The sequence below is a fragment of the Taurulus bubalis genome, assembly GCF_910589615.1.
Source record: "Taurulus bubalis genome assembly, chromosome: 15".
NCBI classification, from domain to species: Eukaryota; Metazoa; Chordata; class Actinopteri; order Perciformes; family Cottidae; genus Taurulus; species Taurulus bubalis.
The window spans coordinates 3429475-3457194 of NC_136603.1; the positions used below are offsets into that span (position 1 = coordinate 3429475).

The 27720-nt window shown below is 46.9% G+C and overlaps 1 protein-coding gene across 1 annotated transcript in view; it reads left to right on the forward strand.

Moving 5' to 3' along the window:
- samd4a (sterile alpha motif domain containing 4A) overlaps positions 1-27364 on the forward strand; it is a gene marked incomplete at its 5' end in the record, with an annotated part of 35105 nt that extends 7741 nt beyond the window's left edge. Inside the window, 11 exons of the mRNA XM_079230477.1 lie at positions 11594-12211; positions 14356-14643; positions 17269-17378; positions 18244-18330; positions 19141-19387; positions 19482-19567; positions 20019-20137; positions 20492-20690; positions 21986-22112; positions 24393-24476; positions 27224-27364. Of these exons, the coding sequence (XP_079086603.1) occupies positions 11594-12211; positions 14356-14643; positions 17269-17378; positions 18244-18330; positions 19141-19387; positions 19482-19567; positions 20019-20137; positions 20492-20690; positions 21986-22112; positions 24393-24476; positions 27224-27252 (1994 nt within the window). The 3' untranslated portion in view covers positions 27253-27364. The remainder of the gene's footprint in view (positions 1-11593; positions 12212-14355; positions 14644-17268; positions 17379-18243; positions 18331-19140; positions 19388-19481; positions 19568-20018; positions 20138-20491; positions 20691-21985; positions 22113-24392; positions 24477-27223) is intronic.
- Between the last annotated feature and the right edge of the window lie 356 nt (positions 27365-27720).

Consider the following 27720-nt stretch of genomic DNA (forward strand, 5'->3'; position numbering starts at 1 on the left):
ACAGAATCAAAAATGAATAACCCCACCCCCTCAAAATCCATGTAAAACGTGTCCACGGCAGGTTGAACCACAGCGACTATATTTCGTTGCTTTTAAACGTGCGTTTCTCTTCTACCCAGAAGGTAAAGTAACATCAGTTTAATACTTCTGTTATTGGTCACACACTTGATCATATAAATCATTTCACACTTTTTAAAGGTAGATATTTCCTTCTTTAAATTTGATATTGAGTTTCTTGATGGCAGTTCTCTTTTGCTTTTTTCACTTACTGTAAAACCCATCTTAAATTTTCAAGCACTAGTTTGGCCTTTGAGATTTCAGTCAGTGATGTCATCGTGTGAACAACCAATCAGCCGGCTCCTTTCACCCCTGATTGAGCCTCGTGAACGCGGAGCAGAGCTCTCCTCGCCTCCGGCTGCTGTCGCTCTGCGCTGTGTTTTCTGAATGGGTCTCAGTGTGCGTTCGTGACGCGTCTGCTCTGCAGCCGGATGCCGAAGCCGTGTGCCTCAGGCCGCGGACCGCCAAGGATTCTGGGTAGACGCGTCTGTCTCGCACTCGACTCTCCGCATTCTACATGGCGCTCAAATGCAGCTGCAGAGAAACCAACACGCACACTGCGGGAGTGACCAGTGCTGCCAGTAGACATACTGGTGTGGTCAAACCAGTTAGTTTGGTGCTGTGTTTGTTGACATTTTTGTTTTTGATTTAGAAGGTCTGTACCGAACCAGTTATTCTGATACCGGTGATGATTTCCCACCAGTATTCAGCATCTAGACGTCTCTGCCCCGAATGTTCGGCTCTGTCTCTGATGACGTTGCGCTGGAAAAGACATTGCAGCGGCAGTTAAAAAAAAATAGCGAATTACTTAATATATCTTGTTTTGAGCACTTTATGAATGCACTTTATTATCAGGTATGTTGTTGCTTTTTAAATGACAAAGATGCACGTTTTAAAACGAACTAAATACTTCTTCATTGTCGAACGCAGAACATCAAAATGCTAATGAATCCCACGTTGTCGCTGTTAGCGGACTGGAAGCGTTCATGAGGGCGTGACGCTGGTCTTTGGGCTGTTTGTCCCGCCCCTTCTCCGTTGTGATTGGACTGGTGGGTAAAAAAAAAAGTGTTTCATCCAAAGTTGAAAATGTTTAAAACAAACACCCGATGCTCAGCTCCTTGTGCCGCTTGTAGCAAAGATTAAAACGCAGCGCTCCCATTGCAAAGCATTCAAAAAAAGAAAAAAACTGAATCCTGGTCGGTCGCTCGTCCTCTCGTGCTGTTTGCGCCGTTTCAGTGTGAAATCATTTTAGTTTAATTTGGTAGACTTCTTCTCTCTTCAACGGGCTTGTTTGTTGTTGTTGTTGTTGTTGTTTGACAGACCGCAGCCATTTAATCGTTTACAAAGACACATCCCTATTCAGCAAATACCGGAAACAATTACCAGAACCACACAACCAATACACCGCTGAGTGTGCGCATTTGTGTGTTTGAGTGTGTGTGTGTGTGTGTGTGTGTTGTCCTTCTTCCCAGCAGTTACGGAAACGAACCTTTCCTCCACAAAGGAACATAATGCTGCTTCTTGTTAAAGGAAGGAAGAAGTGCTTTGAGAGTTTGGAAGGCCGGGCCCCTGGCTGCTATTTCCTTAAATAGCGTTGTGGGCTTCTCCGGTCCAGCCCTGGCAGAGCGGAGGCTCACATTCCCGGCATAGCTGCGCCTGCCACAGCCAGAGATCCTCAAGAGCAGAGCGCTGCGAACGCTTCCACAGGTAGACTGGGAACCATCTGCCCCGCTTTCAGCTTCCTCCAGACCCCCAACCAGCGGTCCTACTGCAGCAGGGGAGACGAGGGAATGTGGATGAAAGAGAGGACTCGAGAGGAAGTGGGAAGGGGGGGGGGGGGGGGGGGGGGGGGGGGGGGGGGGGGGGGGGGGGGGGGGGGGGGGGGGGAGAGGGGAGAGAGAGAGAAAGGATGGCAAAGAATTGTTCTCCATTCATACAAGGAAACCTCCCCCACTGCTGGGAAAAAAGACCAGACAATAAAAACGCATCATCTGGCCTCTTCTCTCATCCAGCATGCACACATTCAAGTTATGTGGCCCTGCAAGACGGACAGAAACAAGTAGAGCACACATGTACCAGGACATCCCATAGTTTAATTTATGGAGGAATAAAATCCAAACTTGTGATCGACCTTTTTATCATTGTAGAAAAATAGGAACTCTAACCTGTAAAAAAGTAGAATCTTCTCCCTTTGTTAGACACAACTTTTATATATTTAATTTTTTTTTACAAGAAACAAAGAGTTTTTACTTTTAGTATTTTCTTTCTTTTTTCTTTCTTTTACACAGTTCATCATAATAATAATAAAAAACGCTAATATCAACCTTTCGTGGTAAAAGTAGTAGAGCCCGCCTCTTGCTCCATTCGATTGGCTGGCTGGGCCAAGCGTGATATTAGGCTCGTTCGAAAGAGCTGCTTCTCGCCCGGAAACCAGACGAGAGCAAGCGGCCGCCACGATGATTCCTTTTTCCTGCACACGTTGCAAACACATTCAACTCATCCTCAAGCAGGTGCTTCCCAACACACAAACACACACGCACACACTCGTCTTGGCCCGCTGTTTAAAACATTACACAGTATAAATAAATAAGCACCCGAGAGGAAAAGACCTACTTTACACCTGCTGTGCAATGTGAAAAGCAGATGAGAGCTTTTTGTAGCGTTCTATAAATCGCCCCTGACGATGCAGGTCTCGTGTGAGACGCTGTTCCTGTCTTCTATTGTGGCTCGCAGGAATCTCCCGGTTTGTAGAAGCTCCCCGGAGACTCTGATTCATCTTCTTTCACTGATTTCATTCAGAAAAAGTCCCTCCTGTGATCTCAAGAAGGCTGCCGGTAACGCTTTACTGTGGCGTGAAGCGGACGTGCGGCGCCCCGTCTGTTAGCAGCAGGTTGTGTGAGCGGCGCTCAGAGCAGTAGATCACCGCTGACTGGTTTCCTGACAGCCTGACTGCCCGTTTCCTCTCGCTCACTTCATGTCCGACACAGCGACTGACACACTGACTATGCAGATGGACAGGGAGACGTGTCCTCCTCTTCCTCGGTTCACCACTCTCTTAGAGGACCTTTCACACCGGAGGATAAAAAAAAAAAGCAAAAATATTTGCTGATTGACAGATGGTTCATCCAATCACTTGCCCTGACTTTTTCCAAACTGTCCAATGTCGGCTTCTGAGGCGGCTCTGTGTCGTCTGGAGGGTCAAGAACCAACCACCTCGTGTCTAATGCTACAGCCGTGAAATAGACTTGTGTGTAGTCTTTATAGACTTGTGTGTAGTCTTTATAGACTTGTGTGTAGTCTTTATAGACTTGTAGTCTTTATATACTTGTGTGTAGTCTTTATAGACTTGTGGGTAGTCTTCATAGACTTGTGTGTAGTCTTTATAGATTTGTTTGTAGTCTTTATAGACTTGTGGTCTTTATAAACTTGTGTTTAGCCTTTATAGACTTGCAGTCTTTATAAACTTGTGTTTAGTCTTTATAGACTTGTGGGTAGTCTTTATAGACTTGTAGTCTTTATAAACTTGTGTTTAGTCTTTATAGACGTGTGTTTAGTCTTTATAAACTTGTGTTTAGTCTTTATAGACGTGTGTTTAGTCTTTATAAACTTGTGTTTAGTCTTTATAGACGTGTGGGTAGTCTTTATAAACTTGTGTTTAGTCTTTATAGACTTGTAGTCTTTATAAACTTGTGTTTAGTCTTTATAGACGTGTGGGTAGTCTTTATAGACTTGCAGTCTTTATAAACTTGTGTTTAGTCTTTATAGACGTGTGGGTAGTCTTTATAAACTTGTGTTTAGTCTTTATAGACGTGTGGGTAGTCTTTATAGACTTGCAGTCTTTATAAACTTGTGTTTAGTCTTTATAGACGTGTGGGTAGTCTTTATAAACTTGTGTTTAGTCTTTATAGACTTGTAGTCTTTATAAACTTGTGTGTAGTCTTTATAGACGTGTGGGTAGTCTTTATAGACTTGTAGTCTTTATAAACTTGTGTTTAGTCTTTATAGACTTGTGGGTAGTCTTTATAGACTTGTAGTCTTTATAAACTTGTGTTTAGTCTTTATAGACTTGTGGGTAGTCTTTATAGACTTGTAGTCTTTATAAACTTGTGTTTAGTCTTTATAGACTTGTAGTCTTTATAAACTTGTGTGTAGTCTTTTATATATATTTACATAGGATGTTGAATGCAGCACGCCAAAAAATACCAGGATGTCCTACTACATGCAAGCCAGCAGGGCTTTCTGGCTATTCTCACCCACAATCCTTTGCGCAGCAGATGTATGAGCAGAGCATCACAGTTCAAAGGGCCATGTAATGATGGTGTAGGATGTCTTCATTGAACGCTTACTGCATGGCGACAATGGGCACATTTTAAAGGCGGCCTTTTAGATGTACTAAAAGTAAAAATAAAGAAATTGTACGTTGAAAGCCACAGCTGCATTCCGTTGTGCAACCCTGTGTTGCATAATGACAACGAGTGATCTCTGAATGGCAGAGAGACCCGTCTACCGGCTGCACCTCTTTCCATACGCTGCACCACACATCTGCTCACACGGCCCACACGATGGTGGACCTTCACACGGGAGGGTTTTAAACTCCTCAGTCAGTCAGGTGGCAGGAGGTCAAGGTGAGGTCAAGGTCAGGCTGAGCCCACAACAAGGACCACACACACACACAGCTTCTCTCTCTCTTGGCTTTTCATCCGATCCTATATCCATTTTACCCTTGTGTAGTTTATTGCATGTTTTATTGGCCCGTCTTTTATATTTTGCAATAATCTCTCTCCCCCTCTCTCCCTCTTTCACTCCCTCTCTCTCTCTTCCTCCCATTCCCTTCCTCTCTCTCCCTCCTTTTCACTCCCTCCCTCTCCCTCTCCCTCCCTCTCTCTTTCCCTCTCCCTCTCCCTCCCTCTCTCTTTCCCTCTCCCTCCCCCCCACTAGTTGAAACCTGTTGACACCAATGAACTTTCCAGTCTTTCTCTCGTATACACCCCTTCCTTCTTACTGTGTGTGTGTGTGTGTGTGTGTGTGTGTGTGTGTGTGTGTGTGTGTGTGTAAAAGGGGCCCCCGATACTACTGCCTTCTTGTCAGGACATGGCCTCCCTCTGTGTGGGTGTGGCGCTGCAGCATTAGATCATTTCCATCCTATAGTCTGTGAACCACACCTTTCTCAAGTCAGACCAGCTCTGCATCCTCGTACTTACTCTCTTTCTGTGCTTCTTCTTCTGCCTTTTTCTAATTCATTTAAGTTTCACCTTCTTTTTTTTTTACTTTGCTTTGTCTGATGTTTCCTTTCATTCTGACTTTGTCTCCTTCACTGTTTCACCGTCTTTATACATGATTCCTTTCTTTCCGTCCCAGCCCTCTCGGGTTAGTAAGACACCAAAGATACCGCTGTGGTTTTAAATATTTCACTTTATTACAAAATTACATTTTGCCGCTCGGTCTCGAACGCTCTGCCTTCTCTCCTCATTGTCCTCCAGCCAAAATGAATCCACATACATTGAGGTCATTTTCCTAAAGGGTACCTTCGTTTTGTCCTCGTAGATGAGACACAAAGTGCACCTTATTCTCAACGTCCCCGAGCTCACACGGGAAACAAAGCTCGTCCTCCTCTGGAGAGGCATGCGCTGTAGTCTATTGTTCTTTTTACTTGTCTTTCTTTCTTTCTTTCACTTTCTCTCTTTCAGTCAACCTTTTGCTTCAGGTTTTCTTACTCTTTCTCTAACATTCCGGTTTCTTTCCTTTTCATTCCTCACGCCCACCTCGTCTCTTCTCTCCACTTCCCTGTTTGTTTCAGCGTTAGCTCCTCGGGGTCGTCCTGAGGATGATGAAGTGTTCGGCTGGGACCTGGTGTTGAGTCAACAAAGGAGGTTGAAACAGAGCTGGGGGTGCTGGGATTATTCCACTTATAAAGCTTTTTCTAGAGAATGCAGCTAGGAAACAAAGAGCAAGCCTCCTTCTTCTTCTTCTTCTTCTTCTTCTGAAGTAAACATTCATCCACCAAGTTTCTACATTATTCCAGTGTGTTCACGCTCACTTTGTGTTCTTTTAAGACCACAACGCGTCGTTCATAATATTCTCAGCAGGTTAACTCAACTTTACAGGCATTGAAATGAGTCTCGTAATGCAAAAATCCTTAATTGTGCCTTATGGAAAAGACAAACAACATACGTAGGTTTTTACTGCATAAATATCTAGCTTTTTAGCATCACTGCACGGATCCACGTCGCTTACATCCTCCAGTGAACACACATCTCTCTGTTCTGCTTCAGTTTGTGTTCCAGTTTGAAACTGAAAATACGCTTGTGGGGGAAGAAGAAGAAGTGTGAGCTGGACGTCACCCGTCAGCGCATTGTGTGACCAGCAGCCGGTGTTTAGTGTCAACATCTCTGTGACGTAGTGGCTGATGAAAAAGACGTGTTTTTACTTCGTGTTAAATAGAGCTTTGGTGCAGAGTACGGCTCGGACTGGGGCTTGGTCTCTCTCTCTCTCTCTCTCTCTCTCTCTCTCTCTCTCTCTCTCTCTCTCTCTCTCTCTCTCTCTCTCTCTCTCTCTCTCTCTGTGTGCTGTGTGTGTGTGTGTGAGAGAGAGCTCGGCTGTGGATCCGTTAGGATCCGCTGCATTCTTCAGCAGCAGCTCTCTGTGGTATGCCAGCACATTCCCCACTGCTGAGCTGGAGAATCCGCTCAGAAAGCAGGAGCGGGAAGTTTTCCTTTCTTCCCCTCCTCCCCTCGCTCCACCCATCTACTACTCTGTCAGTCTTAACTCTCCTCAAGTAACCCTCACCCAGGACCCGATCCCATTGCAGCTAAGACACAAGACTCCATTGACAAAAACAGTTATTTTTTACCTCTCAGAACACAGGAGTTGCAACACACGGACTATGGAGAAGTAAATCGCTCACCTCATGCAACCCCTCTTAAAAAAACACATCTCAACGATCCCTTTAAGCCTCCTCTGTTTAATGTCGGTCACCCTCTCCCCCCTCTGGGGTGGCTGTCCTCCGGTGGGTGAAAGGAGCGCTGTGTGGGACGTGGTGTTGAATCAACAATAGCTGAAGCCAGTTGACGGCAGCGGGACAAAGTGAGCCGGCCCCATGTTTGTTTTGCTAACAGCAGAAGCACCGGACCTACGTTAGAGGAGACCCACACACACGCACACGCACGCACGTACGCACACACACACACGCACACACACACTGGTGTATCCTTGTCAGTGTGATTGAAAGTTAATGCCTCCCTTCGCTAACCACTATGGTCTTATCTATTGTGGGTTTGTGTGCTGTCGACCCGTCTATATTTAGAACAAGAGGAATTGTGTCTAACAAACTGTGTGTGTGTGTGTGTGTGTGTGTGTGTGTGTGTGCACGCTTCAGCTGATTCTGATCAGGTTGCACATTGACAACAAACGAGCTACAACAATCAAGTTGTCTCCGCCTCGGGTCTCGTGATGGCCGAGCCGGATGTAAAGAGGACTTGTGTGTCCGGCTCGGGGTCAAAGATCAACCCGATGGCTTCTGGATCCAGATTTACAGGAGGCTCCATGTAATGTGACTTTATATTAACGATATCCAGTTCAAGTTCCTGACTCTTATGTTTTTATTTGATTATATTGTCAGATCTGCCGCTCAGAGAGGCTTTTGTGATCCAGTGAAGAAGTCTTTTATACATCGATCTGACTTTATTTTTGTCTTGTGAAGAAGGCCTCAAACTAACTTGTGTCCTGTAACTTCTCAGCTGACCTAGTGGACCCGCTGGTCCACCGCGTGGACACGATGAGAATCCCGTTCAATAAGAAACCGAACGTACGCTCCTTGTGGCGAAGAGTAGCGACCAAACTCAGCCGTTGTGTGGTCGTCAACAAGTTTTCTAGCTGACGAGAAGTTTCCTTTTAAATGTCGGAGGAGGGGCAGGGGGGTGAAGACAGCACCCTTGTCTGGGTGCCAGAGAGGGTGTCAGAGCAAAGGGCAGCGCCCGGGCAGGTGGCACAGAGTTCACCAGCAGGGAAGTGCTGCATCAGCCCCACAAACAAATGACTCTGTGTCTGAGGTTTTACTGTTTGTGTATGTCAGACTGGTTCTTCTCAATGATGCTGATGTGATTCATCAGTTCCCAGCATGCCCCTGTGCCTCTGTCTGCCACGAAAGAACAAGTTTGGTATGTTTTTATCAATCCCGTCACATCGTATGAGGCTTAACTATGACTTCAGATAGAACCCAGAGGAGGCCGAGTCCAACTCTTCGTTCCAAGGAAGTTCACAGACATGCTGAGTCAGAAACTACAAAGAAAGGTGTTTGGTGTCGCTGTGTGAGGAGTGGCAGCAGGTCTGGACTGTGTCGGCGTTGTAACCGCAGTTTAACCGCTCCTTTCCTCGTCTTCTTGATGTTTTACTCCAGTTGGATGAGGTTAGCACTTTAGCGTCCATGCTAGGAAAGAGTCTGACATGCGCGGGAAAGCTTTCTCATCGTGTACTTTTTATTTATTTAAAGAAGCACTGCACACTTAAATGTTTCTTTTCAGTTGTAAACTAAATAATATGACTTTAGTTTATTCAAAAACATATCTGCATTTCATGGTTGAAAATGGCTCAGCACGTCACCTGTTCTCTCCTTTCTGTGGACTAGAAACTAAACTTCTGGTGAGTCAGCTTTGATGACTATCTAGTGAGAGATGTGCTGTCCTCTGCTGTGAGCTGTATGTGACTCCTCTGGTTGTATAGAAGTCTATATAAATGACAGTTAGGATTTTCTCATTTCGAATACGCTGCATTTTCTTCTCCCACTCGGGGTCGGTTGGTTTGACACCGGCCCGACCGCTCGCCGTGTCCGGTCCGTTTGTGTTGTCGGCAGCCCAGTGTTTCTCCTAGCAGTTTGACCTTTTGACCTGCGCTCTGTTCAATTACCAAGACCCCTCTTTGAAGGGTGAGAGTTGCTGCTTGTGTGTTCGCTGTGAGGGGGGAACTGCTCCCAGGCCGACTCCTTGACCTCCTGACCCTTTGGAGTAAAAGGTCAATGAGCTTGAAGCAGCTTCCCGACTTGTAGGTGTTGGACTTTCACACCTTATTCCAGCCATTCTCTTCTTTCTATTAGAGGAAGGCGGGACCTAGCAGGGCACTGTTGATCTCAAAGTATTTGTTCTTAGCTTTTTCTTTACTCCAAGGAGAACTACACCTCCACAGTCTGGTCCACTGAGTCACTGAGAATCAGACAGACAGAAACGTAAATCAATGGATACAGATTGTTTATTAATTCATTGTTATTTGGTATTTGCTTTGACAAATCTGCCCTATGGAAATAACGCCAAACGCACAACATTATAAGTGCATATTTGATTGTTTTACTTATTTATGTCGACTTGATGAGTTTAATGTATTAAGTGTACTACCTTTTTTTTCTACCTCTGCATCTTATAGGACTTTTATTACATAAATGTATTTATTACATTAGTAATTAGATGTTTATAGATCTAGACATCCACAATGTCTGAATGAGGATCTGGCAGAAGAAAAGAGAATGAGACAGATCGGGGATCAGTGATGTTTCCCTTCAGGCAGACGTTACTACTTTGAATGTGCTGCGCAGCTGCTTTGGTCTACTTCAACAAATGTACTGTAAAGAGGCGGTAATGCCAAGTATTCTGACCGAGTTTTACTAGCTGCTGGTTAATGTTAAAATGAAGTAATGTTCAGTTCTATACACTCTCCAGTGGAGATGACAAATGTTGTTCTCTTAGACTGTCAAACAAAGTTTGACTGTAAACGTGAAGTTTAAAAGTTGGCAGCACGCCACGTTCTCAGAGTTTAGAGCACCAGGGTTCCTGTGTTGCATCGAAAATGTTTTCCAGTCAATGTGAAATAAATGAGTTTAAATCATGGAACCGTTCCTGTTCTCGGATGGACCGAGGCTCGCCTCGTTCAGAGGAATGAAGGATGACATCATCCTCAGAGCAGAGGGGAGTAACTCCCTGGCTCCCTTCACACACCTCGCTCCCTCCTCTCAAACTAGTTTCTTCTTCTTCTTCTTCTTCTTCTTCTTCTTCTTCTTCTTCTTCTTCTTCTTTGTGTTGTTGGAAGAAACTTAAACCTAAAATGAGTGGGCAAATGAAGTAGGAGTATCCTTTTTAGCTTTTATTTCTGTTGATGATTTTTAAGTAGTTTTCATTTTCTGAGAGAGAAACCAAGCATGCAGGTTTTTGTGTTATTATATATACACTGTTGATATAAATAGACTATGCCAATACACACCTTATTACACAATATATATATGTATGAAAAAAATTTAAATGGGCAAACCATTTAGGGGAAATGACTACTTCTCTCTTGATTCATTCCCTCAGTAAACATTGTAAACATGAGTTTATGTCTCAATCTCTAGTTTCAAGTCTTCTTCAATACAGCATGATGTTCATTTATAAGAACCTGGTCTGGGAGGCTTCAGGGTCCGTGGTGGGCCGGAGCAGCAGCTGTCCGCTCTGCCGGGGCAGCGAGAGCCGTCCTCCATCACACGGTAGACGCTGACATTAGGATATCTTTGGACGGATGTATTTTCTAGTTTCACCTCGTATGTCGGATTTAGACCTTGTGGGTTAAAGCGTGGTCAAACTCGCACATCCCAAGCAGGAAGTGAAGGTGACCCGCGTCCCGCCTCTATTTGTGTGGCGTCCCCCTGACCAGCTGGTATCTATAGCTCCGGTCCACGCCGATAGGAATGGGCTCCTAGCGACCCGCTGACTCGGACCACAATAGAGCTTCGTGACCTCCGGGTTATGTATAGTGGAGAGCAGCCTGAAGGAAGAGCGGAATAGAAGGATGACCGTGCAGAGGGCCCGACATCATCTCTGTGTCCTCTATTCTTAACCGTACATGTGTTCACTAATCCATCCGTCCGTCCATCAATTACTGTTTCTCCTCTGCTACCAACCTTGGCTATCGGGAAGCTGACGTATCCAGCGATGTTCTGTCCACCGCTGTGGTCCAGTCAGGGTCGCTTCAACCCGTAACGCTGCACAAGTTTGACTTTCTTTGGAGCCCTTTTGATTAAGGTTGTAACGGTACCCACAATTCACGGCTCTGGTACGCATTGCTTCTTTTTAGGTTACAGTTCAGTACGTTTTTGGGACCGTTTATTGTTAATTTAGTTTAATAACTGGGCCCCCAATTAGCTGACGCCTCGCCGCTAATCTTCCTAGGGTCCACCGAAATGACAAAGCATAATTGGCCATCATTCTTATTAAAACAGTTAAGGCACTAACGTAGTCGTATAATGTCAGTAATTAAATGGATATATAACTAAAATAAGACTTTTTCTGTAAGGCCCAATCATAAAACAGCTGGAGCTTGTGCTCGTTTAGACAGAACACTTTAAGTATTTAATCTGTATTGTCTGATTTAAGCTGAAAACGGCTCCTGCCAAAGCATTCCAGGTCAAACTTGCACGTCAAAATCTTGGTTCCACGTGTGCGAGTAGTATATCACTGGTAATATATATGATGTACTGTTGGTCTGAGATGCTTATTGTGTTTGTTCCCTCCTCCCACAGCGGTGATCAGCCAGTGGCAGGGCGAGTCTAAAGAGCGCGTCATCTCGCTCGTCCTCACCCATCTCCCGCTGCTCAAACCCGGCAACGTCGAAGCCAAAGGCGAGTACATGCGCCTGCTGCCGCGCATCCTGGCCCACACCATCGAGCACGGCCGGCACCTGGAGGAGTCTCGCCAGCTCCTGTCCTACGCCCTCATCCACCCCGCCACCTCTCTGGAGGACCGCTCCGCCCTGGCCCTCTGGCTCAACCACCTGGAGGAGAGGGCCGCCGCCCGGGGAGACTCGCTGGAGAGGCCTCCTCCCTCCGGGCCGCACCACCACCACCACCACCACCACCAGTCCACGCCTCCGTCGACGCTCTCCTCATCGGGCTCCTCCTCCTCCTCCACCAGCACCTCTTTATCGGGCAACCCCTACTCCTTGCACCAGCACCAGCGCTACGGCTCGGACGACCGCCTCAACGGGTGGCAGAGCTCCAGGGATTCGGGGCTGGGCGGAGGCTGGCATCAGCAGCAGCACGGCTGTGAGAACGGGCACCTCCTCCTCTACCCGTCGTCCTCCGTGCCGGCGACCATCAACGCTGTGGGAACCGGTGGAGGCGGCGGCGGCGGCAACACCAGTAAGTGTTGCTCCCTCCGTCCTGTAAGCCTCGCGCCCGGCTCGTCTCTGGTGACGTGGTGGAGCTATTTGGGATTTTAGAGCACTAACTCTTTTACTTGAGATAGTTTATTTCCTTTGATTGCCTCTTTATCTTCTCAGACGTGAGATGGGCTGCTATTCAAACCCAGACTGGCTTGTGTACTTCTAAAATCAAGGTTTGTGTACTTCAAAAATCAAGGTGGTCCAAACCACTGCACCGCCTGAGCTCACCTCAGTGATTAAAGCCGACGACCGCTTCTCTGTCGGCCCACGCCCAGACACACTGCGCTCTCTAAGCGTCTCTCTGGTAGTTTGTATCCGCTGTGCTTGATGGATGATCATAATAATAATCATAATTTAATTGATTGGCTGTCAAAAAGCACTTTTTTTAGTGCATTATGTCCACGTGTTTCTGTTTATTCCTGTCAAAATCTTCGCAGTGGACAGTAAACTGCTGTTTAAAATGAGGAGTTCATTATACAATACCTTCTCATTTCACAACAAAAATGTAAATAAGGGGTCAGCTGGCCGGAGGGAGATTGACCGGCTGAAATAAAAAGGACAAACATCTGGAGATAGCAGGTACTTCTACAGTGGTTACGTCTCCAGCCGGATCTGGAGTTCACAGCTCATTGGTGCGTGTTTTCTTGAACTAAAAAACACTGAATACTCTGAACACACTAAATAAACAACCCCCACAGCGACTACAGAGGCTGTGAGGCGGTCCACAGCACAGAGGGCAGGGCTGTTGAAATTGAACATAACTTTGGTCAGAGCAGGATATTTCCAGACAAAAATGCAAGGGCTCTGTGTTGTTTTTTTTTTTTCTGTTTCTTTTCTGGGAGATGAAAGAAGCAGCTGAGGGTTTATAAATACAGGCATATTTAAAGCCCTGCTCACGGCTCCAAGAAGGACCCTCCTGTGTTTTTGGACTGCTAGCACACCAAAGACCCCCAGAACCGATTAACCGGGGTCCCCCAGACAGGCGCCTTTCTCCAGCAGTGAAAGTGACCGTTGAAGATATCAGATGAAGGTGTGTTTCGGGACCCGGGTCTTCAGCGCCCTTCTCCCTTCACACTGTGTCCATCTTCATCTAACGGGGGTATAACCGTGCGTACCTCCCATCCTTTCCCTTGTAAGGCAGCCTTTGTGGGAGACTGTATTTAGGGAAAATGGCTAATATTTAGGGACTGGAACTTGTAATGTTAGCTGGGCACCTATTTTAAACGGGGCCCATGGAGTCCTATACATAGCGCCCGCAGTAAGAGGGCCGCATATAGGAGACGGAGGAGAGAGCCGGCATGTATTGTGTTAAGCTTGATAAAGTGACTCACTGTTGAGCAAACATTTAGCAGTACTGACAGATCTAAGAATATCAATTTTCTTCGTTTGAGAGCTGTCGTTTATTAAAGTCTTGATGTCAGCAGTTGCAGACAAACAAGATATCAGGATAGTTGTGTGTAGTTGTGTGTAGTTGTGTGTGTTTGCTGCCTGACGTAGCCGTATGCTGTCTCAGGTTCATGCGAACAAATACCGCCTTTTAATTTCACATTGAGCTAGTATAGCTGTGCAGAGATCTGTTATATATGTAAAAAAAAAGAAAGCACAATGTGTTTTACACTGCTCTTCAAAAGACGGGCATAGTCTTCTATACAACCAGAGGAGTCTCCCCAACCAGAGGAGTCTCCGACTGGTGGTCAGGAGAGAGAATGCAGCTTTAACACATGAAGCATATACTTCTATACAACCAGAGGAGTCTCCCCAACCAGAGGAGTCTCCCCCTGGTGGTCAGGAGAGAGAATGCAGCTTTAAGGCTGCTGTCTGGTTTACCTCAATGTGTGTTTGTTGTCACTAATTGAACTTTATGTAATATGAAGGTCAAGCAAAGCTGATCCTTGCATCAGAGCCTCAGTTATTAATAATAATCTAATACTTGGATTAAAGCAGATGTGCGTGTAGAGAAGATGAGTCACAACCAACATTGTTTCAGTCTAGCTTCAATTTATAAATAAGTGTTTGGGTAATCAGTTGATTATTGTCAACAACAAAATGACGTGGTGTGCTTGCTGTTAGAATCTCTCCAGCCTCCTCTAAGCTCTAACCGGCTCTTGTCGTGTCCCTCAGCGCTGACGAGTGGCGGTGGCAGCCAGCAGCACAGCCCCCTGAAGCGCTCCGTGTCCCTCACGCCTCCCATGAGCGGCCCCAGCAACCAGCCTCTGGGCCACGTCTGGCTGTCCCAGGAGGACCTGCGGACCGCCAGAGGCCCGGCCCCGGACCACGCGCCGCTCTCGCCCCAGAGCAGCATCGCCTCCTCGGGCAGCGGAGGCAGCGAGCACCTGGAGGAGGCCGGTTTAGGAGGAGGCTCAGGTCTCCATCGCAGCTCCTTCCACGACGACGGCAGCGGCATGAGGGGTAAGTCGGAGAGACCAGAGGACGCTTCACTGTTCGCTGATGAAATGCATATGTGTGTGTTGGCAACGTACCGGCTGTATCGCAAGATTTGGGGACTTTTTAAATATTTTTTAGCACTTTATTTTGACTACTTTTTCTTTAAAAAAAGTCACGAACAATATTAAAAAATCACTACATGTACCTTTTCCTACAAAACTAGTAGAGGCATGTTATAGGCAGCTAACAGGAGGCAAATATTCATATTGTTGTGTAAATATTAGAAAAGTTAGTATCAAAACATTTGTTGGAATGGGTTTTAGTTGAAGGGTTTTAATGTTGTTGACTCTTTGATGACCTACAAGAATCCAGGAGGAATAAGAAGCTACATATATTGTTCTCTATGAGCCCTCAGTGTTTCCCATTGGATGCTGTGGGAACGTGGTGGATTGACCTCTGTTCTCTGGTGGGGTTTGGGGTCAAGCACCCTGTAAGCAAGTTTTATACATTTTAAAGTCAAATGGATCTGTCCGGTGCACTTTAAAAGCACAATTAAGAGGAAAGATCTATGAAGAACATTTTGCTGTTAACAATAGCATCATAAACACATTGATTGTATAATTATAAATGGTTTGACAAGTCAAAAAAAAGTCCTGCACACGAGGCCGGGGTCCGTGTTTCCAGACGGGTCAAGTGGTTTTGCCGCACTGGGTCCCGTCCCCCATCGATCAGTTGTGTCATCCATTTTCTTTCACCCATCCCAGCTGCCATCGGGCGAAGGCCGGGTACGTCCTGGGCAGATTATCACACAGGGAATATAAACCCTGTTAGCGGGGCATCCCACCTCACAGCAGCTTTTAGGCATTTTGTTCTGTTGTTTGCTAGCAGATGTAAAGTAAGAAGGACGCACGCTCACACAATACAATACAAAGAGCGATGGATTGTTTTCCTCAGATCCACAATGAAGCGGAGACGAGAGGTCATAGAGTACGCAGACTTGGATAATCCAAACTATTTTATCGGACACAAAAATGCATTTAATGTAGCTGGCTGGACTTGAATAAGTAGTCGGCTGCCTATGAGCCAGTTCAGCGCAGAACCCTTTATGTCAGGGTTCCCTGCAGGCTTTCAGTTGGAGGCTCTGGCACGCTGCTGATCCGGTCAGAGCGGTTTGTCAGGGGGAGCGGAGGAAGCAGAGGCCAGAGCTGCCGACCCCAGTGAACATGCTGAGGGTATCGCTGTCTGAACGGGAGTTAAACCTCTCAAGAAGTCCTGCTTCAAGTGCGGTGCTTCCACCGGTCACCGACAGACCAATCTGACAGTTTTCCAGTTGTCTGTTATTCCCAGAGAAGCGCTGGGTGTCACGTATCAGGAGGTGGAACAAGCTTTGCGGAGTATTGACTTCTCAGCATTTTGATGTAGGTGTACGCTCACTTCCTCGGTTTGTTTGCATTCATCACAGACTTGGGTTTAAACTCTTATCACAATATCCATTACTCAGCTAAATCAGACAGCTGTCTAATTGTGATCAGACAGTCAGAGGGAGTCTGTACTGATTCACTGGAAGGTCCATATCGGCTTCTGTCAATGACCAGTGTCCACATAGTGTCCACATAAAAGTCCCCGTTTGCACTCGAGAGCCTCTGGAGCTGTTTCAAAGTGTGTACATGCAGCAAACAGAGGAGAAACACACATTCAGTGTGTGTGAGCTGCACAGAAAGGGACTGTTTGTTGGTTCTGCAGTTATAAACTTGGAGATAAAGGAAGAACTGAACCAGCGCCAGGCTTCACAACGCGGAGCAGTTGGCCGACTCTCAGCAGTTTGAATGTGCAGCGCATGTCTCACTATATATAACTAATGTGATCCGGCAGAATCTAATCGTTTGATCCTTCTGCCAACAGCATGTCTTTCTAAACCTCACACCGTATTACAAACATAATTTGCCTAAAGAATTGCAAATATTGTCATATGAGCTTTATATCGTATATTACTATCATAAGTTTGTTAAAGAAACGGGTGTATGGAATAGATTTGTTATTTTAATACTTGAGTTCAATGAATGTACTACTAACTTGTCAAATGTATGTTTTATGTTAAGTTATGAGTACTTTCAAACTGTTGTGATTGAATATTGTAAAAGTGTAGACAATGATTTAATAAGGCCCGTTTTTCAGCTGAAAACCAATATAAATGTATATTTTGTAGTATTGTTGATGGATTTAGGTCCAAATCAACCATCACAACGGCAGCGGTTAGCGTTAGCATTAGCATCAGGATAAGCTCACTGAAAGGGTATCGTCCATCATGAACGCTCTTTTAACAACAGCACCGTTATATGTTAGCGTTCACGTGGTGGTTTTTAATGTTCTGTAACTGTAGCATGAAATCGTGGTGGAAGTAGCAAGCTAGCTAGCTACATGGCCAGCCGCTAAATGAGTTTACTTGATGCTCCATCCACACGCTCTCGTCACAGCGTAGGAAAGCAGATTGCTATCAACAGATGATCCGTCAGGAACACCGATTCATCAGCTTCAACCTCACGTCACAGAAAAGAGGAAACGCTTCTGCTGAGCCGATAGTGACTGGGCGTGTCTTAGCTACTCCGTTAAATTCTTCTTTATAATTCTGGGTTTGTCTCCCACACACAGATGTTCCCACCTGGCTGAAGAGTCTCCGTCTCCATAAGTACGCCGCTCTCTTCTCCACAATGACCTACGATGAGATGATGTCGCTGACTGAAGAACAGCTAGAGGCACAGGTTTTCATATATATATCCACAAATACACACACACACAAGCACTGTTAGTTTGAATTTAATCTGTGAAGAGAATAAGATATTACAGGTTCTTACAGTATACGCAAAAACATGTGAGCACCCTACTATACCACCAGTATTAAATCTTCAATCTCAGTTTTGAAAAGGGATGTAATGAGGTAACTGGCTTGATTCAGGTCAAGTTGATGTACAGGACGAGGCTGCTGTGCTGGTACTTAAAGACGTTTATTCTGAAACAGAGGATGCAGCTAAAATTAACACAAGCTGCATACTTCCTCCAGGTGCTGCCTCCTCTTCTCTGTCCGACCCTCACACGAGGCAGCTGAGACAGGCTGAGCTTTATGGGTAATTGATCGCTATCGGCCTGATCGAGAAGTATCTAGACTATCAGCTCCAGTTCTTCATGGGACGTGTAACACGTTGTAACCGCCTCAACTAAGAATAATTAGCCCAAAATAACTTCTGCCCAACTCGTGTTTGTGCACGCCTCTCTCAAAGAAGAGCTGCAGTCTACTTAGACCCGCTTCATTCAAGGGTTCTCCGATCAGGATCAACGATTGCTGGGATATTGGAGAGCATATTTAGGTGACGGGAGGTTGTGGCGAGCTGGTTGCTGACGCGTAACCAGAGCAGCGCCCCAAGGGAAGCGGTTGCTTTAGAGACACGGCTCACAGCTCCTCAAACCATTTCACTGTCTTCTGTCATTGCGTCATCTTATCGGCGCTTCTGATTGGCCTTAAAAATCGGCAGAAATGGTAACAATCGCTGGCCGATTGTTCACAGCCCCTTTTTAGTGTTTTTTGACGATAAGCAAATTGGTGTTTGACACAAAACTTTCTTCCAACAGAAGGTCACCAAAGGAGCACGGCACAAGATTGTTATCAGCATTCTGAAGCTGAAAGAGAGGCAGAACCTGCTGCGCAGCTTGGAAAAGGTCAGTGAGGGGTCACCACATCCTCTCCTCCTCTTCATCGACACGCTGTACTCACACAAACAAAGTCATGAAGCTTCTGTCTCACCTGTCTGGGTGTGTGTGTGTGTGTGTGTGTGTGTGTGTGTGTGTGTGTGTGTGTGTGTGTGTGTGTGTGTGTGTGTGTGTGTGTGTGTGTGTGTGTGTGTGTGTGTGTGTGTGTGTGTGTGTGTGTGTGTGGCGATTGAGCTTGTGGACGCCACAGGACTCGGCTCTCTTTTCCCGCATGTTAGAGAGACGGGTGGCCGCTCTCAGTCGGTGTTGTGTGTCTGAAATGGCAGCGAAGGGAACACCTAATCCAGGAAGGAGAGTTTTGGGCTCCGAATTTAAACCCATCCCCCTCAACCCTCCAGTCAGCCTTCAGAGCAAGACAATGGCGTTCAAGGGCACGCCACAGGGGGGACTTCTTGGGCCGGCTAAATTCAGGCTTAACCTTTTCACCAACGCTTCATTTAAAAATCTGTTCCCGCTGCATCGGAAGGGTCGCGGGGAACGAGACACCTGCTGCTTGGTATTTTGGGTTTACACGGACTCATGTCGAGCGCCGCTGTGTGAAGGGCGGGAGGGAGGACTGATATGCATGAAAAGTTGAGTAGATTTGAACTTTTATGCGCGTCAAATGAATAAGGAAAAGTTTTTGTGGGCGACGCCTTTCCAGCGACCCCAGATCTGTCGCTTTGATAGATTTTGAAAATGTCCTCCCCGGTCCTGTGAAGTAAAACCTCGTCCTCACAGCCTCCCCCATCTCCCCCGCTGTCGTCCCCCCTCCACCAGGATGTGTTGGAGGGCAGTAATCTGCGCGCCCCGCTGCAGGAGCTCCACCAGATGATCATGACGCCCATCAAGGCTTTCCTCGGCGGCGAGGAGGCGTCCCTGCAGCGCGCCCTGCTGGGCCCCGAGGGCAAGAGCGCGGCGCCCGGAGCCCACCTGTCCGGGGTCGGCGGAGGGGAGGCGGAGTCGGGCTCGAGCGTCATCGCCGAGGGGGATCTACCCGGCCAGTTCACTCGAGTCATGGGCAAAGGTGAGCTGCTGCACCGGCACTCGGTTGAACCTGTTTTCACTAAGAGAGAGAGGTTTCTGTTCTGGTTTAACGTCTTTACTTCCGTCCTCGTCAGTTTGTACCCAGCTACTGGTGTCGAGGTCGGACGAGGACAACATCAGCTCCTACCTGCAACTCATCGACAAGTGCCTTATCCATGAGGTACCTCCCTCCGGAACACTCGTCTGTAGTTAGACACCGTTTATGTCCAAAAGAGACTTTTCAGTTCATTCAAAAAATATACATTCTTTTATGTTTTGGCACCTCAAACCCTGAAAGGCGGCGCAGCTGTCCCAGCAAATAATGTATTTTCCTCATAATACATTTTAAATAAAAGACTTTTATTATTGAAACACTCAAATAAATAAAAATGTTTACCAATAGCTTTAAGCTGATGAAATAATTAAAAACTATTTAAAACACTATGAAAAGTTAGGTAACAACTGAGACTTACAAAAATATCCATTACATCCATTTAATCACTTTTTTAGAAGCCTTATTCACCATGGACCCGTTTACATGTTTATGGTATCAATGCATCAGATCTGGCTCATGTTGTACCTGAAAATCCTCTCCGTGTCTCGCTTCATCCTCCCTGTTCTCTCCCCGTCAGTCCTTCACCGAGACGCAGAAGAAGAGGCTGTTGTCATGGAAACAACAGGTCCAGAGGCTGTTCCGGTCCATTCCAAGGAAAACCCTCCTCGACATGGCGGGGTACCGATCGCAGAGGAGGTGAACACACAGTCTGGCTTTCACTGGCCGGGATGCAAACTCTTTAATAAAACAACCAGAAGCATTCAGGTCGTAAGAGACGACCACCGATGTCTTTAAATGATTAAATAAATGTCCGTAGAGTTATTTTACACACGGGAAAAGGTTTATTTTTTCTCTTGTTGACGCGTCTACAATTGCAATAGCTTAAATGTGGGTGAGTAAAAGAGGGTTTTCCTGTGAAATGATCTCCATCGCTGGAGTAAAGATAACATTCGGAACACTCCGTCATTTAAAGGAATCTACAACTGAAAAGCCTTTTTTTCTTTCTCTCTTTTCTTTTCATGTTTCCGTGATTCCCGCTTCGTTCCGCAGCCGCTTCGGCCAGTCCAACTCCCTCCCCACCGCTGGCTGTGTCGGGGGCAGCGTGTTGGCCCGGAGGAGCCTTCGCCAGTTCCAGATGCCCTCCAGGAGCCTGCCCGGCGCCCGGCCCCTGCTGGGCAGCGGGGGCCTGCTGGGGCCCACGCCCCGCAGCTCCAGCAGCACCCCCACCGGCCCCAAGCAGGGCAGACAGGTGAGGGCCCAAAGAACCATGCTATTGATTAGTTTTCATTTACTCAACAAAAGAATCAACAAAAAATCACGAGTACTGACACAGAACGCTAAAAAGAGACTTTCTACAGGACGGGAACATCACATTGTGCGGAACATAAATACTCAAAACGTTCACAGTGTAAAGCAGAGCTGTCAGAGTTGTTCGTGACTCCATAAAGGAACATTTTGAAATGCGTAATAACCCATTCCAGGATGTTAACAATAACCTGGCCAGCAGAATTCCTTCTTCAGCACGTAGTCTCCCATAAATAGATTTTTTTATTCCATTACAAAACCATGGGGTGAGGAAGAGGAGCAGCGGTGGAGTTTGTAGAAGGAAGTGAGATGGATGGAGCTCGTAGGTCACCACACATACCAGAGGCCCTGCGTCAGGCCTGAAACAGGAGGAGCATGTGGAGCTGGTTCAGACCATCATGGCACACTCGGGTTTGGGCTGACCCAGTTCACTGGAAACCTCTCTCTCTCCCTCTCTCTCTCTCATCCCTTACAATGGGAGGAAATACCTCAGTTCCTCCTCCTCACGCTGGACCTTCTTGTGTGGGACTGCTGTGTGGATGTGTAGAGAGGGAGAAAGAAAGAGGGGGAGGGAGGGAGGGAAATATGTGAGTCATAGTTTGGGAGAGGTAGCTGTGGTGTTGGAGGAGCGGCAATGAGCGAGAGAGTTTATATGTGATGTGTAAGAGAGAGAGACGAGCACTGAACAGTTCACAGGCACTTCATGTAGTGGGGCGGGGCCTGAGGTAGTGGGGCGGGGCCTGATTTAGTGGGGTGTGGCCTGTGGTAGTGGGGCGGGGCCTGAGTTAGTGGGGATGGGCCTGATGTAATAGGGCGGGGCCTAGTGGTGTTAAGGGTGTATTGGACAGGTTACAGTGAGGAATTCATGTGGTGAGACTGTCATTAGATGCGAGCCAGCCAGGAACGAGGACCGGGGTCTTCAGCATGTTTCCTAATATTCCTCATTGATCAGTGAATTTTCTGCGATGTGTGAAAAGCTGTGTGTGCACGTGAAGAGGAGGGTCTCAATATCGCTTCTGTTATTTAGTTATAAAGCCTTTTAAATTATCCAGGTGAACCACAGGTCAAAAATACAACTAGACGTCTCGAGTAACTAGTTCAAGTTGAATGACTGCATTTCTCGTCTCTAAAACAAGACATCCCATAAAACGAGTAGAAGCACCGATTTGTGCCGCGAGACGATGAGCGCTGAGTCTTTGAAGACGTAGTTTAAAGCCTCGGGTCACATCTCCTCCTCAGGGTCTCTGGTTCGCCAACCCCGGAGGAAGCAACAGCATGCCGAGCCGGACCCACAGCTCGGTGCAGAGGACCCGCTCCCTGCCGGTCCACACCACGCCGCAAACCATGGTCATGTTCCAGCAGGCCGGTGAGAACATACTTCCATATGCCGTCTGTTACTCTGAATGAAACATCCGCAGGTTGTAGCTTCAGCCAGGGTTCTTACGGTCATGCAAAACCTGGAAAAGCCCTTGAAAAAAATAAAATCCCAAAAGTTTAGTAAAAGTCAGGTAAATGTGTTATATTCATGTGTTCATGTCGTTCATTTACGCTGAGTTTGAAATAATTAATATGCTTTTAAAAGAAAGACGCTCAAAATATAAGCAGGCATCTATATAAATGTTTATTCTTTTAATCAAACTATTGTCTCATTCATTTGAGTCATTTAAGGTTTACTGTATGCTTTGTATTCTCATTGTTAGTTTAAATACTACATTTACTCACTTTTTACTGTTTACACCCAGATTTCACAACATGTTTTGTCATGGAAATTTGGTTTAAAATCATGGAAAAGTCATGGAATCTATTGGTCAGAATGTGTTCATGTTCGTCTGTAGAGGAACTCCACCAGGTCACATGACTTCACGTCTCCTCCACTAAGCTGAAGGAGGACTAGTGTCCAAGTGAGGACGCTTAGTCGTCTCCTTTAGACTCTTTTTAAGACACCTAGAAGCTTCTAGATGCAGCAGAGAGTCTCTACTGATGTGTTTCATCCATCAGAGAACTAAACGTTAACGTCTCTTCAGCTTCTGTTGAACTCAGAACTGATTCCAGACAAACACGTCGACTTTGAGACTTTAAAGTGCCGACTCATCGCTGGGTTTTAGGATTCCTGCAGAACTTTAGTAGGTAATGTTTTTATTTCACAGGCCTTCCTATAATGGCGAAAGATCACTTCTGGTTTGAGCTTGAGTGTTGTCCCCCCTCCACCCAGCCAGCCCGGTCCACACAGTGTCCACACAGACTCGGGTCATGGTAACCGTTGGCGCCAGGCGGAGTGACCTGTAGTAGCCTCTGCTGACTGGACTTTGTCCCACAGGAACAATGGACAGTAATAGGACAAGCTGGGACTTCCTGCACACACACACACACACACACACACACACACACACACACACACACACACACACACACACACACACACACACACACACACGCGCACACACACGCACACACACATGCACACACCCTCTTGTTAGAATAAAGAGAAAAGCAGAATTTAAAAAAGCAGGAGGGAGAGTGGAGGCTGTACGTGAGGGAAGAGAGATGGAGGGAGGAAGAGATGCAGGAAGGAGGGAGGGAGAAAGAGAGGGAGGGAGGGAGGAGGCAGGAAGATATGGAGGAGGCAGGAGGGAGGGAGGAAGAGATGGAGGAAGGAGGGAAGAGATGCAGGGAGGAGGGAGGGAGAAAGAAAGGGAGGGAGAAGGCAGGATGATATGGAGGAGGCAGGAGGGAGGGAGGAAGAGATGGAGGAAGGGAGGAAGAGATGCAGGGAGGAGGGAGGGAGAAAGAGAGGGAGGGAGGATGGAGTCAGAGGAGTCTCACAATGAGGCTCTTTGTGCAGCGAGGACACGGCCCACTCCTCCCCTTCCCTCTCTCCCTGACTCAGTCTCTCTCTTTACCTTCTTCTCCCTCTCCGCCTTTGACAACTGCAGAGTCATGCAGTCACAGCCCCCTCCTGCAGGATGCTGTCGCTGGGCCACCCCTCTTCTGACTATATATATATATATATATATATCTTGTATATTGTGTATGTAGGAGCAACGTGTAAACACACATGGCCAATATAGCTGATTCTGATACAGATAAATAGATGTTTTAAATGAGGCGCAGAAAGTGTGTGTGTGTGTGTGTGTGTGTATGGAGGGATTTGGGGCCTATAAATAGTCCAGTGTGTGGACTACTAGGTCTAACTCAATCGTTCTCTCCGGCCATGGGAGATGTTCACGGCCCGGCTCGTGTTGAACAAACTGACTTCCTGTGTGGGACAATAACGTTTCCTTTATCCACAACATTCTGGCAGCATTTTGGATATCTGCGAAATGACCATGGAGTCGTCGTACAAGTCAAATATCCAAAGTGTGCTGTTAAAAACATGGGTCCAACACTTTGAACACATTTCCTAAACATTTACCTTTCAACCAAGTCTTCACCCTAAAAATGTCATGATGACTGTGTACCGAGACTTCTGTCCCCATAAGGCCGGTAAAACACGTTGATTTGATGTCGGATGCGTCTGAGCGAGTCTCTTTGAGGCCTTTTATTTATAGCGTGGCATTATTTATTTATCCAAATGTGTTGGAATCTGTTTTAATAAGAATATAATTGAATCACTGACGCTTCACCTTCTGCATTTGTTCCTCTGCAGATCTTCAGCTTCCGGTGACGGAGCCAGACATCAACAATCGCCTTGAGTCTCTGTGTCTGAGCATGACGGAGCACGCCTTGGGAGGTAACGCACCATTTTAATAGATGCTGATTATTAATCCATAAAACATAAACATATGTATTTACAGGGAACAGACATCCTGTCTTTACACACATTCAGGATGCGACGCTTCAGTGGATCATAGAGTATGATGGAAAGTGTACAACGTCACTCTAGTTCCTTTTTTCCATCTAACGTGATGTAGATATGTGACATAACATCAATGTTTTATGAGTCTAGACCACTATTTGTGGAAATAGTGAACAGGAAGTGACCTTTTGACTTAAATGAACATCATGCTGTATTGAAAAAGACTTGAAACTAGAGATTGAGACTTAAACTCATGTTTACAATGTTTACTGGGAATAAATCAAGAGAAGTAGAGTCATTTATATAGACTTCTATACAACCAGAGGAGTTGCCCCCTGGTGGTCAGGAGAGAGAATGCCGCTTTAAGATGTGAAACTGGAAAAACTAATAATGTGCCCCCTTGTGGTCATCAGTGGAGGACTTGGCTTGTATTGAATATTTACAGTGAATTTCAGTCTGAGTTGAAGATGGTGCCAACATCCCCTTCCCTCCCCCCCAAAAAAAACTGAACTGAGGTGAAGACAGTAGACCTCAGTGCCCGATGCTGAACAGTGGACAAGTGCTACTTTGTGTGTGTGTGTGTGTGTGTGTGTGTGTGTGTGTGTGTGTGTGTGTGTGTGTGAGCGCAGAACGAAGGAGTGCCTTTAACTGAAGAAACTCCGTCTCTTCCAGAGTTTCTCCTTCTAGTCTCTGCAGAAACAGAACTCAATAACTGATTCTGAACCAGCGGCAGGAAGCGGTCTAGCATAGCGGGTCTCCGCGCTAGCGGACCAGTATAGCGGGTCGTCTCCATGCTAGAGGCCCAGTATAGCGTGTCCTCTCCATGCTAGAGGCCCAGTATAGCGGGTCGTCTCCGTGCTAGAGGCCCAGTATAGCAGGTCGTCTCCGCGCTAGCGGACCAGTATAGCGGGTCGTCTCCGCGCTAGCGGACCAGTATAGCGGGTCGTCTCCACGCTAGAGGCCCAGTATAGCGTGTCCTCTCCATGCTAGAGGCCCAGTATAGCGGGTCGTCTCCGCGCTAGCGGACCAGTATAGCGGGTCGTCTCCGCGCTAGCGGACCAGTATAGCGGGTCGTCTCCACGCTAGCGGACCAGTATAGCGGGTCGTCTCCACGCTAGCGGACCAGTATAGCGGGTCGTCTCCACGCTAGAGGACCAGTATAGCGGGTCGTCTCCACGCTAGCGGACCAGTATAGCGGGTCGTCTCCACGCTAGAGGCCCAGTATAGCGGGTCGTCTCCGCGCTAGAGGCCCAGTATAGCGGGTCGTCTCCACGCTAGCGGACCAGTATAGCGGGTCGTCTCCACGCTAGAGGCCCAGTATAGCGGGTCGTCTCCACGCTAGAGGCCCAGTATAGCGGGTCGTCTCCACGCTAGCGGACCAGTATAGCGGGTCGTCTCCGCGCTAGCGGACCAGTATAGCGGGTCGTCTCCGCGCTAGCGGACCAGTATAGCGGGTCGTCTCCGCGCTAGCGGACCAGTATGACACTAACCGGCCCTTTCAGTGCCGGCATGAAACAGCATAACGTTGTTCCTCCTCACCAGCAGCAGCTGTCAGCCTGTTGTTTTCCTCTGAAGCTCTATCAGTGTTGTTACAGATGTGTTGTCCTCTCCGTGCCGGTGTGGGGCTCCGCCACCCCCCGCTGCGCCCCACGTCAGGAAACACGCCTCAGGCCTTCAGTCACAACGTCTCTTCTCTTTTAACAGAGCTGATGATAATAACTCTGGATAGAAAGTAGAGTCGGATCATAAAACTCACGGATCAGATCAGCAGTAAAGAAAGAAACGGAGCAAATGTAACTTTTAGATCCCTCATCATTGGTGATCCATATTAACAGATATAGATCTCTTTGTTGTTTGATTATAGCAGCTGGTTTACATTGACCCATCGGCCCTAAAATCATTTCAACAACCTGAAATCTGTGTAAATTCTAAATCTTCATAAAAACATACAATTGATATATATTTGTATTAATTAAACAAAGTTCATCTCTAATATCTATTTTATGTGAATTTATTCTAGTTTATCACCAACACTCCATTTTACTAGATTACATGTGAACGCATCATGAGAACGTCGTCATTTACCTTCAGCCAGTACTCATTTTCACTGAGCGGAGCCTGAACGCATCACCATGTAACTGAACTGAACCTCTGCTGGTTCTCCGTTAGCGGTGCTGCTAACATTACTAGCTCTTCTCCTGTTGGTTCTCCGTTAGCGGTGCTGCTAACATTACTAGCTCTTCTCCTGCTGGTTCTCCGTTAGCGGTGCTGCTAACATTACTAGCTCTTCTCCTGTTGGTTCTCAGTTAGCGGTGCTGCTAACGTTGCTAGCTCTCCTGTTGGTCAAAACACTGATTGGTTGTTTACAAAGTCACATGATCAGAGACAAGAGAAACATCCATGATGTCCTGATCACATGATCTACTGGATACTTAAATAACTTTATTTACTCTGTGATGGTGAACGTTAGACTGTATCTTATTCAGCATGCGGTTGGATTTAGCTCCGCCTTCTCGTGTCACTTCTGGTTCTAAAAAAGCAAGATGGCGACGGCGAAAATGCCAAACTTGAGGCTTCAGAATGTCGGTGCACAAACTAACGACGTCCACTTCTTCTGTACGTTCTGTGGTTTTGATCGTTGTTCTAACAAACTAAAGTTAACTGAACGCTCTTCTCTGCAGACGGCGCCGACCGCACATCAACCATATGAACCGAGGACCTGAGTGAGCGCGGTCGGACGGCGCTGGTTCACGAGGCTCTCTCTCGATAAGTCACCTGGAGGTCACCGCCCCTCTACCTGCTCAACCAGGATCAGACGGGATCTGAGAAACACGAGAGAGAGCCGACCTTCAATCGGCCAGCGCGAGCGATCACACCGGCACCGTCCACCAGGTCGGGACAAGAACACACTTCCTGCTCCGCCAGCGCTGAACCGCGTGTGACCGGGCCAGCGGAGGGGCGACGCCGGCCTGTGGATCCGGGCCCTCTGGTCCCCCGCACACGGGCCACAGCCTGTGGCGTCCTTCAGACCCATAACAGTACCTCAGACCCCAAAACAAGACAAGCTAGACGAGAAGACTGCGCTCCCAGCGCGGATCCTCGTGGAGCTCAAAGGCCTCTTTCCAAGTATTGGGCGGCAAGAAAAACACAAACAAACCCTGTGTATTTGTATTGTATG